Source organism: Rhinolophus sinicus, linkage group LG06, assembly GCF_036562045.2.
Source record: "Rhinolophus sinicus isolate RSC01 linkage group LG06, ASM3656204v1, whole genome shotgun sequence".
Classification (NCBI taxonomy): Eukaryota; Metazoa; Chordata; class Mammalia; order Chiroptera; family Rhinolophidae; genus Rhinolophus; species Rhinolophus sinicus.
In genome coordinates, this window is record NC_133756.1 from 33,207,086 (window position 1) to 33,219,550 (window position 12,465).

The 12,465-nt window shown below is 42.1% G+C and overlaps 1 protein-coding gene across 10 annotated transcripts in view; it reads left to right on the forward strand.

Annotated features, from left to right (window-relative positions):
- Positions 1-12,465, forward strand: part of PDE4B (phosphodiesterase 4B) — a 564,992-nt gene that overhangs the window by 436,521 nt on the left and 116,006 nt on the right. For all 10 annotated transcript variants that reach the window (XM_074334882.1, XM_074334883.1, XM_074334879.1 and 7 more), the window contains one exon: positions 10,782-10,976. In XM_074334882.1, the coding sequence (XP_074190983.1) occupies positions 10,782-10,976 (195 nt within the window). The remainder of the gene's footprint in view (positions 1-10,781; positions 10,977-12,465) is intronic.

Below are 12,465 nucleotides of genomic sequence, written 5' to 3' on the forward strand. Positions count from 1 at the left end.
TCCTTAAGATTAGTGTGGGAGCTAATTAACTCCAACAACGGGAGTTAATAAATGAGCCCTTCCCCTAATGAAAGATTATTTGTAAAACAGCAATAATATGGGTCTGCTATGAAGCACCGAGGTGATTGCTAGTGTTTAGTACACTCACATACTCATTTCCTCATTCATTAATCCATTGAAGTGACATTGGTTCAAAACTAGCAGTGTGTTCCAAGTACAGTGCCAAGTACTAGTTAATACCTTGGTAAATACAGCAGATGGAACTTAGAGTTTTATGAGAGAAGTGACAATTTCAGAAATAATAAGCACACAAATAGATATAGCAAAGATGTATACTAGGTACTATGAAGACCAGAAGACCTACTTAAATAATGGGTTTGGGAAGGAATATTTTTTGTAGGTGACTTAATCCAAGGCTTAAAGAATAAAAAGGCAACTATGCAATGAGTAGAGGAGAGAACTAGCAGAGACCAGCTTTTATTCATTCATTCAACAAATACTTATTCAGCACTTTCTCTGAGCCAGAAACTGTTCAAAGCAAAGAAAATCTGCCAGTGAATAAAACACACATGCAAAATTGCTGAGGTGGGAATGAAGTTGGCATGTTTCTGGAACACAAAGGAAGTCCCTGAGGCTGAATCACACTGAGCAGAGGGGAGCGTGGTATAACTTGAGAGTGGAGAGGAAGCAGGGGCTAGGTTACGTAGGGACTTGTAATTTATGGTAAGGAGTGTGGATGTTATTCTAATTGCAATGACATGATTTGATTTCTGTGTGAAAAGATTGCTCTTGCTGTCATATGGAGAAGGGTTTAGAGGCTGAGGAGAAAGTAGAAACAGGGAGAGTCTTAGGGAGACTGACTGCTCTAGTTCACATGAGATTTTAATACCTGAAACAGTGGTGGCAGCAGAGACAGAGAAAAGTGAATAATTTTGATGTAGGACGAACAGGACTTGTTAGCCAACTGAAAAACAAAAAGGGACAGTTGAGGAAGGAGGTAAAACCATGGATGATTGTGGTTTGTACAACTGAGTAAGTGATGGCTCCACTTACCACAGTGAGGAAGATGAGGTAAGTAAGTGGGTGGGGACAGAAGGGTACAGGGGGTGGTTTAGGCTGAAGATTAAAATCAATTAAAATTTGTTGGCTCAAGTCTTAAACAAATTAATCCAAAAGTGCAATTCAGTGTCTCATGGGATCAACATGTCGTCCATCACTGGAGTATACAAAAGAGTTAAATGACCATTTATTTATCTCCCACATTTTAGCTATAGATTTCAAGCAGATTTCTGGAACTGGTTTCCAGATGGTACATGAGAACTTATTGTAAAAAGTGGCAATTTCTTGGAGTCATCGCTGGTTGAGTAAGAACTGGTTTTCCCAGATCAATCTCATTTATCTTGAAGGGAATTTCAATTTCTTTTGAGCTCCTGGAAGCTGGCACCATCCTTGTTAATAAATATTTTATTTAATTAATAGAGTAATAGATGTTCTTAGTGGCGGGGCCAGCAAACTTGTAAGTGGGATTATTTATATCTTATTAAGAAAGAATTTATCTTTTATGATACTTTTTTAGGAAAGGTGGGGAATGTAGGTGGAAAAATATTGAGCTAGTCAGATAATTTGTACACCCACAGTGCAATTAGAGGCAGCAACAGCACAAAATATGTTCTCAGCCTTGGTCCTCTCCATGGCTGCTTTATAAAGCCCACCTACAAAACACATCCCCATACACAATTGTTCTCATCTGGGAGTCCCCTACCTTTCCTGAGAAACACTGTCCTATAGAAAGTTACTATGACTCTTAAGAGTTGTTGTATGCCTTACAGGGTTTCAGTGGATAAAAGTTTGAGGGTAAATCTGTGAAATGTCAGCACTAACTAGAAAACACTGAGAAACACGTATTTATAACATTGCGATTTCTTGAAATCACTTTTGGCCTGGAAATAAATGGACAGAACATTTTGTAAACTTGTCAGAAATAATGTTCTTATAATTAGGAGGTAGCACTGTTTGCACTTGTTCCTGTCTTCCTTGTACGTCCAATCATATAACATAGGCACAGTGTGAAGTTATTAAAGGAATACATTAAAATAGGCTTCTAAGCATGTGAAACAAAGCTTTTAGACAAAATTACACTCAATTTATAATCTCATTAGAAAAACTAGGTATTGGTATTACTATTTTTGTTATGTATTTCTTTAGTGAAATGTTTACAGCACACAAAAGAAAGGATGTCACACAACAAATAAAAGAACTTGCAACACAAAGGCTGCAGCAAAATGAAGGCCTCCTACGAAAGGAACATCAAGCGGAATACTCACTGTATTTCCATCTCTCACGCCATGAACACCAAGGGATGGGGATGGGATGGCTGCCGCCAAGTAGGATCATTTGCCTTTTCCTTGGAGCTGGTACTCTCTGGAAGGTGTTGCAACCCTCTCTGCAAGTGGTATTTCTTAGTAAACCCTTGGCTCTTTTTCATGGAGTTGGCTTTTAGGGTTCGAACAGAGCAGAGGGTAGAAGATGGCTTCGTGTCACCACACCGCTCACATCCTTGCTTATTGGGGAAGCAACTCTATGCTGCCTGCAATAGGTATTAAGGTGAATGCGTAAAAGTTCCTTGGTCCCAAACCATTCATTTCTTCATTTGGTTATTCATCAGACATATATTAGGTACCTACCCTCTGACAGACACAATCCTTAACCATGGGGTAAAATATATGAAAACGATATTCTGTATCCTTGAGGAACACAGCCATTTGGGAGCAGAATATCCTCACAATTATGCTGCACAAGTGCTATAGTAGAGATGCACAGATAGATATTAATACAGACTAGCTATATGAGACAATGGAGCAACTAACTCATCTCAGAAAGGGGGCAAGGAATGAAGAAAATTAAATCACTGTCTCCTTTTGCTCTTCTGAAACCCAATTTTCAATGTGGGTGTTGGTGGTGGTGGTGGGGGGTGACCCACACCAAGAAACGGACACCAGCAGGGTGTCCAAAATTTCAGCTCAATTCTAACACTTCTACCCAGAGGTAGCATCAGGTTCTAGAGGTTAAGCGTTCACTCTATAAGACTGCTCTCCCTTCAGAGGCCAATCCTAAGTCATGGTTGTTACCTGTACTTTTGACTGATTGGCCATAAATTATAGGTTTCCATGACCTCCTCCTTGGGTTCAGTTAATTTGCTGGAATGGCTTACAGAACTCAGAGAAACATTTTACTTACTAGATCACCAGTTTAGTGTAAACATTTAGTTCAAGAACAGCCAGGTGGAGGATATGCACAGGACAAGCTTTGGGGTAGGGGATCAGAGCCTCCATGCCCTCCCCGGGTACACCACTCTCCTCACATCTCCACGTGTTCATCAACCCAGCTCTCTGAACGCTGTCCTCTTGGATTTTTATGTAGGCTTCATTACATAGTCGTGAGTGATTAAATCATTGGACTTGGGTGATTAATTCAACCTCCAGCCTTCTCCCCTCCCTGGAGGTCCTGGGGTGGGACTGAAAGTTCCAGTCCTCTAATCCCATGGTTAGTTTTCCTGGCAAACAGCCAGCCCACCCTTAGGTGAAGTCCAAAAGTCACCTCATTCACATAACAATCTCAACACTTGCAAGGGTTTTGGGAGCTTGTGCAGGAATCAAGGATGAAGACCAAATATATCTTTCTTATGGTCAATTATAATATCACCCTGGCTTAATAAATGACACCAGATTCAAACCCAAGTATCATTTGACCCAATTCTTTGGTTAAAAAGGGTGTAGAAATGTATATTGGAAAGAATCCAAGGACAAACTATCTCAACTCAAATGACACCATCTGGGAAAGATGGGTAGTGTGCCCTGAGGTAGAGCAACAGACAAATCACATGACTTAGAGAGTGGAACTGCTGACTACCCAAACTAAGGAAACACTGTCCTCCATACCCGTCTCTACCATACTATTATGTTTTGTTTTCTTTATAGCATTTACAACTATCTGAAGTTATTTATTTATTGTCCATCCCTCCCCAGAAGGACCATTTCTGTCTTGTACATTGCTATATTTTCTCAGGCCTAGAACAGTGCCTTGTTTCAGAGTGGGGGCTTACTAAATATTTGTTGAATGAATGAATTATTATTAACAATATAAAACCCCATAAACTATACTTGAGAACCAATCTTTCTTCTATCTCCAAAGTCTCTATAAGATTTCTAATCTCAGAGGTACCTCATGGATCTTTTAGTCATTTATTTATTTATTTATTTATTTATTTATTTATTTATTTTCATTTATTTCAGTGGGGAAAGACTAAGGGGTAGGGGGCAGGATACGGAGAGTCCCTGTTTCAATTCAGTCATCTCCCTCTCAGAGCAGGAACTGGAAGCCAGATCTCCAGAATCCCAGAGATTTTCAGCATTACTCTGTTACCTCTGGTTAAACCTCTCTGTGGGGAAGCAGTTTGGGATTATTGCCATGAATGAATTTTCAAAGCCCCTAGAAGAAAGGAAAGCAGTGCAAAGCTGCTTCTAGAATTCAGATTAGCTAAGCATCACATTTCTCCTTCTCACTCTATGGGAGGGAAGGCATAGACTTTGGATCTGATTCTTAGGGCAAAACTGTGACATTCTGCTGTAGCTATGGCCAGAGGAGGTCTACCGCCTTCAGCTAGGCCATGGGCTCTCCATCATGCTGGCTGTGATTTTGCTCAGTGAAGTCCGTCATTAGAAATTAGGACTGGTTGCAGCCTACAGCCATTAATTATATAAAGGTGGGTCACTGTCAAATCAATAAAAAGTTCATGTTCCAGTGCAGCTTTCACATCTATAGGGACCAGATAGTACATTGAGGTGATGACCAACATAAGTACATAAATAAATGGTTATTTATTTTTAACAAATTGATAAGCAAACATTTGAAGATATTAGTTTCTGAGTTCAATTAAGAGGAATACTTTCCAACAGAACTTTAAAGAAACAGCTTTTTTTTTTTTTTCATGAATACACCCAACACACACATACACATGCTCATTATTAGACACAAAAGCTTTCAAAAGCCAAAACTCTTGGGCTGGAATTCCTTGGATCCTGCAGGGAAGGTGGGTAAGGATGAAGAAAGAGGAACCTACTGACTCTATTTAGGAACTGCTCAGAAGTCTTCACCTGCCAGAGTTTTGAATCCTATAGTAGTAACTTTTGGTCAGGAGAGAGTTGTAAACTGTGAGAGTCTTACATCCATTCAACAAATATTTGTTGTATGCCTTCTGGCATAAGACTCAGTTCTAAGCCCTGGGAATACAAAAATGAATAAGGCTTAGTCCCTGCTTCGAGGTCATGGTCTAATGGAGTGAAAGAGGTAAGTAAACAGAGGAATACAGTCCAGGGTGGTAGGCTCTGAGATCCATAGGGGATCTGTGGGGACGTGGAGGAGAGGTCCCTGGGCACAGATTGCAAGATGTAATTCAAAGAGGTCACGCTTTAGAATTTTTCGAATGAGGTTTCACATTTTGGAGCCTCTGTTTTCTCCTCTTTGAAATAGGGCAAAGAAATTTAGCCCAGCAGAGTTGTGGGAATTCAATGATGTAGAAGATACTCAATGAGTAATTTTAAGAAAGAAAAGCAGAATTGAGATAGCAGGGCACTCTTCCCAAATGATGGTGAGCCACTCTGCTGACCTGTGAGTTTCAACGTTTTTGTAGAGCTTGCGATCATTTCAGTGGTGTTGTTTGTTAGAATAAGCCAAAGAGACTCACCGAGAGAGGGACTGAATTGAAAAAGAAAAGATTCGGAAGTGAATTATTCCTTGGATGTTGTTTCATGAATCTTGGTTACAGAAATTGGGGTGTGCACAGATAATGGGGGATCAGAAAACTACCACCCTGGGGACAATTACAGGCAATTCTGTAACCACCTGGCTTAGATTGAATTCTTGGAAGTAGAACTTCTCTTAGTTTAATAAAAGGTTTCGTGTACACCTGTGGTTTTGTTCTTTATCCCTGGTTTTTCCTCCCAGGCTTATGAATAAGGCTCCAGTTGTATTTCTCCCTCCAAGACTGGCAAGCAGCCTCACCGGCTCTGATTGGAGGCTGGGAGGTGCAGGCTGGGAAAGCTGTAGCTGCCTTCTGCCATCTGCTGGCACTCCCCTGCACCGGTTCAGGGCTGGCTTTACATGGGTTTTAGGGAATGGAAACCACCCGGACAGAAAGTGTGGGCCAGAGAGTGTTTCTGCTTTTAGTAAAAAGAATGAGATGAGAAGATGGCAAACAGATGTTGGTCCAGGAGAGCTTTCCCATCATGGGGGTTTGTGTAAAGATATCACTATCTCAAACATCAAAACCCGTGATTTTTCTGTACAAGTTTGTTTTGTTTGGGGAGAACACAGCAGTGTATTTTATTTTATTTTACTTTATTTTCTCTTATTTTATTTTATATCTTTAGATCATTGCCTCACTGGGTAATTGAATAGACAGGTGCAATTACTGTGATAAAGCACAGTAGGGAAGGGATGTAGGGGAGCACAGAGGCAGAGCATGAATCTAAGCAGAAGAGGGCGAGGAGGTGATGTGAGCTGCGTTTTGAAGATGGTGGCTTATTGGAGACAGTGGTGAGAAGGGCACTCCACCTGCAATTTCCTGTGAAATGTTTTCCTATCCCTTCTCTCTTCCTGTCTCCCTACCCTCCTCTCAGTTCCCACTGGCATGAGTTTCTGCTCTTCCCTTCAGATGAGTGACAGGGATCACCACTTCTCACTCCCAGCCTCACCCACTACCAGCACTGCCTCTGAGGAGCAGAGAACTCTAGATACAAAGCAGGGGAAAGTTGTTAAAATAACAGGTCTTAGACAACAAGCAATTGATCAGTCCAGGGTGATCAACCGAGGCCGGGAGACGCAGTCAGAACCCTGGACATCAGAGAGCAGAACTGGGACAGAAGGTGGGGGCGGGGCGGCTCTGATCCTAGAAAACAAACCACTGTCAATACTGTGTCAGTCTCTATGCTGGATATGAACCACCCCTTTCAGGCAGGTAGTGTCAAATGTTCAGAAGCTCAGGAGTAACATCCTCCCTTAATCTACCTAAAATTCTGAGTAACCTCATCTAGATCCTGAAGTATCTATAAGCTCAAGGATAGAAACTGCAACATTATTTCAAATCACAAATATGATGGGCAACAGTGGGGAAAATGCTTTAGAAAGTATGGTACAGCCTCTGGATAAAGAAGTGAGTAACCCATGGAAAATGATAATTTTGGAAACTGCGCAGTCCGTGAAAAATACTTGTGAAAAGAAATCAAGATCCAAACCTGTGGGAAAAATGTTCAGAAGGAAAAATACTAAACTTCTAATAAAGCTGGTATTTTTCTCTCTATTGTCTGTTTTATATATCATCCTTATGTTACTTTTATAATAGTTTTTGTTTTTTTTTAATATAAAGAAGCCTAAAGATGAAATGTGTGTCCTGATTAAGGCAGAGGCAAAAGTTACCCTAAATAAATATGGACCCCATTTCTGATATGTCAGATTCCATTTTATCCCTAATTGTACTTCAGTTTGTGTGGCATATTCATTTTGCTGGAGTCTGTCCTCAATCTCCCCCTTGCCCACACCCCTCCTCCCACCCTGGATCTGTGGGACGCATTGTGATGTCTGCCCGCTAATTTTGCTGTGACTGGGGCTGGTGTCTGGTTGGTGATTCATGTTTGTTCCTAAGTTGTACATCTGTGTTGGTTGCTTTGAAACAGTGCCCCAGGGAATATGAAAGGCCATTTGTCTCACTGAGACTGCTTCTTTGCACCAGAGAATTCTTCCTTGGCACATCTTCTAAGATTTTAGCACAGGTACACACAGCAGTGATATTCATAATATTTAATGACTGGTCCCTCCTGGGCACTGACCCATTTAATGGTCACAGGCCTTAGTGCTGCAGTTAGAGGACCCCTGCTGTTCCAGACACCAACCCTGTAGTTCCTGGACCACCTGGACGTCCAGTAGGCTCTGGAGGGCCTGAGGCAGTAGCTGGCTGCTGACTGTTACAAAACTATTTCAATGTTTTCATGTCCATAAAGGCTTTATGGACACAAACCGAATGAATAACAACACCATGAGGGCACATGAAGTTTCAAAGCTCATGCCCCCTCTTAAGCTTTATGTCGTCCTGTCTTCACCTAAGATCCCACCCTCTTTGTCCTCAAGAAAAGTTCAGAGCCAGCCTCAGGTCCTACTCGTTCTACAGAATTCGAGTGGCACAAAGGAGCCCTTATCCACAAAGCAGCTCGTTATGTTGCTCAACAACTCATATAGATCTCACCCAAGGAGAGTGTGCAAGTCAGCTTTCATTATGTTTTCACTTGCTACAATGTATTTGGCTCACAGCAGAGCCCTGCCTCCGGGCAGGCTGGCAAACAGGCTGGTGTGTGTGAGTGATGGCCCACCTGCCTGCATGCCTGGCAGACTTCAAAAGACAGCCCCCTCCCAGACCCTTAGCCTACTGTGAAAATCCATCTGCAGTGTCTTGGAGGCCCCAGCACATAGTGGATTGTTATGGCTTTTCCTTGTCCTTTAAACCAGAGACTCTCACCTGCTGCATCTTATCAGACACCTGGAGCTTGTGGGTTGGCTACAGCAGCTTCTCGGAATGGTCTCCAGGGAAGCACGATAGCCCTGCATTCTGGCATTTCTCCTTTCAATGAAAAGGTTTCTTGTTTCAACGAAACATACAGCTTCAGGGTAATTTGCTGCCTTCCCTTTGTTCATACAGGTAACAGCCAAGGTTGCTCATAATCTGACTGACTCTACATACAAAGCACAGACTTTCTTTGAGTCCAGAGACTGAAGGAAAATTGTACCCCATCACCCAGCAAGCTGTTCTGGAACTCTGTGATTAGGGAAGCCTGAGGTTGTAGAGAAATGAGTTGGAGGTCTTCGGTGTCCCAATTTTTGCTCTACAAATGACAAGCCTGTGACCTTGAGCAAGGCATTTAAAATCGCTCTAAGCTTCATTTTCCTCAAAAGTAGAGTGGGATCTACTTGCACAGGGCTGTTATGAGGGGTAAATGACTATCAAAAAGCAATTTGTAAACTACAGAAATATAAGCAAAATCCACCCAAAGAGAGCAAGTTGTAAGAACTAGCAAAAAAAAAAAAAAAAAATAGAAGCATGCATATAAAAATAAATTATGGCACTGGATGAGTACGAGGTGTGATAAAAAAATACAGTGGATGTTTAAATTAAAAAAATATATATTACAGTAGAAGACACATTGCCATGAATCCCCCTCACAATACTCCCCCTTGCTTCGAAAACACTAATCCCATCGTTCTTGCCGCTTTCTAAAGCAGTTCTAGAAGTCCTCTTTCGTGAGTGTCTTCAGTTGCGCTGTCATGGCGGCCTTGATATCCTGAGTCAATTCAAAACATTTTCCTTTTATGGTCATTTTGACTTTGGGGAAGAGCCAGAAGTCGCACGGTGCCAGATCCAGTGAATAAAGTGGATGAGGACACACCATAATGTTTTTATTTGACACAAATTGCCGTACCAGAAACAATGTGTGACACAGAGCGTTGTCATGATGGAGGATGAAGTAAAGACACTCACGAAACAGGACTTCCAGGACTGCTTCAGAAAGTTGCAAGAAGGATGGGATAAGTGTGTTCGAAGCAAGAGGGAATATTTTGAGGGGAATTCATGGCAATGTGTCTTTCACTGTAATAATTTTTTTTTTTTCATTTAAACATTCACCGTATCTTTTGATCACACCTCATATAAAGGAAGCCCACTATTGTGGTCTGACTTGGAGAAGAGAGCATCCCCAGCTCCATCCCTTCTCTAACACCTCTCTGAAGAGCTTTAGTCGCAGAGCAGTGAGTGGTCTGGAGAAATGCTAGGCAAGAATGTTACCGTCAATTTGTGGCTAAGGGAGTTGTGCATGCAGGGAAAATGAATAGGGGATGCTGGAGAGCATGGGAAGGGTAATGTCACCAAGCCAGTGTCACTAGGGTAATACCCGGATGGGGGGAGAGGAAACAAGAGACAAAATCTCTGCTGCTTCCGCCTGTGTGTTCATTGATCAAAGCTTGTTCAAGTAAATCTGAGCTTGAGGGTACCTTCTCCGATTGAAAGAGATTGCTCAGAAAGCTTCATGGTGCCCCTCTGTGGCAGCCAGTGGCTGTCGCCTCCTCCAGAGATAAAACTCTGCAGCCCTGGTGGATAATTTGTCATTATCAGATTAATTCATTCTCTGTGCTGAAACTTGTATATGGATATTGAATCTCAGGTTGGGCCTCCCATCTCTATTCAGCCGGTGGATGTTTTCACTAAAGCACTGTGTTCCTGAAACACTTAGAAACATGCATATTGTGTCTTTAACGAGACTGTGGTATTTACTGATGACAGGAAGAAGTCTCCCAGCTAGGTAAACTCATTCAGTGGCAGTAGTTAGAGCTGTGTTAGTGCTGTCTCTGGTGATGCTTATCATCAAATTATTTTATGGTTGGCTCTTACTCTGAATTTGTCAAAGTTGCTCATGCACTGAAAGGCCATGGGAATTTGCTCTGGGGTTCGAATCCTGGCTCCACTCTTTGCTAATGACTGAACTTCGGTGGGACTGTTTTCCTTTACACAAAATGGGAAGAATAATGACTGCAACTCAGAGCTGTTGGGGAGATTAAAACTTTCCATGAAATGTGAAGTTTTATGTGAAGTGCCTGGCACACATTGGTTCTCACTGTATGTATGTCAGATGCCCTCCTCCATGGTTCTCACGTGACCTGAGTTTTCTGTTTTCTCTTTTAAGCTTTGATGTGGAAAATGGCCCTTCCCCAGGTCGGAGCCCACTGGACCCCCAGGCCAGTTCTTCCTCTGGGTTGGTGCTTCACGCCACCTTTCCAGGGCACAGCCAACGCCGAGAGTCCTTTCTCTACAGATCAGACAGCGACTATGACTTGTCACCAAAGGCGATGTCGAGAAATTCTTCACTTCCAAGCGAGCAGTGAGTACAAGCTCTGTCTGGCTTCCAGTCTCACACTTACCTCATCTTTAACCCTGTCACAGCAGCAGCAGCAGCAGCAACAACTATTCCCCTTTAGTCTGTGGGAAGGAGGAAGGAGAAAAATGCACATGAGCAGAGGTGACAAAGGTGACCATCTTGAGGGCATTCGTGTTCTATAGCTAGGGTCTGCAAAGGTGTTTAGCAATGTGACTGCAAAAACCTCAGTCACATTGTTCAGTTTACATCTGTTATTGATACTTTTTTTAAAAATGTCACTGGGCTTCATTTCCTGAACTGCTGAATCCCTTATGGGACGGGAACCTTAACACTTTTTGCAAATCACGCTGAATTTTTCCACAGCACGTGCAGTTTGCATGAGGCCACAGAAGAGACAAAAAAATGGTGGTTGATGACATGCATCCTCTCTCAGTGGCCTTTGCTTGGTGACATTCAATCGTCTGTCGTTCAGCCTCCTGTCTGTGTCTTTTCTCTGGACCCTTGACACAATGCTTACTTGTTGCCAGGCTCCTTGGTGAGACATATTCCACCGCCTTATTAAGCACAGCTGATGTTTCTGTTTTGCTGCTATTAATTGTAGATCTCTCATTTTTATTTAAAGAACAACGACAGGGTTGTGTTACTTGTTTATTAAATTTTTGAAACTAAATAAAATTGGATGCTGAAATGCATGCCTTAAAAAGTTTCTGGGCACACATACAATTGTTTTTAACATCATATGTTATAAAAATATCAGTAACTCCCTTAACGCTCCAGCCCGGAAAATTCCACTGGGCTTTCTTCTACTATTGGAAAGGAAGCTAAAAAGGGTCACCCCATTGGAAAGGGGCAGGGGGGCATTTTAAAGTTCCCAGTAAGAAAATATTTCCCAGGGCATTTCTGCCAGCCATTTTTAATAGGCGTATCCCTGCCCTAAAACATCTCAAGCATTGAGTGGGCCAAAATTCATTTATTCACTCACTTGGTAAATATTTACTGATTCTCTCCTATGTGACAGGCAGTGTACCAGTCCCCAGGGATACAAGATGAACAAAACAGTGGAAAATTCACAGATGAGTTAAAAACAGATATTCTCAAAAAGGTTCCATGCTTTCGGAGAGGCTACAGTTAAATAAGAAAGATAAGGGGAACATCCACATAACTCTATTACTAGTGGAAGGAAACATGTAATGAGTGCTTACCAAGAGGCGAGCTGCATTTACAGATGTTATCTTTTTTAATCTTCACAACAGTCCTGTCAGGTCAGTACAGTTATTATCTCCACTGTAGAGATGACGAAACTGAGACTCTGAGAGACTGAGACATCTACCCCTGTCCCATGACTGTATGTCACGCTATGTCCCAACATGCAGCTATGGCTGACTGTATGCAAAACTGTTGGACTCTATCTGCCTATGTTCTTCAAACTGCAAAGCAGAATCTCCTACCAGGTAGAAGACGGATGAGTGCACAGTTCAGGTACCTGGAGGAG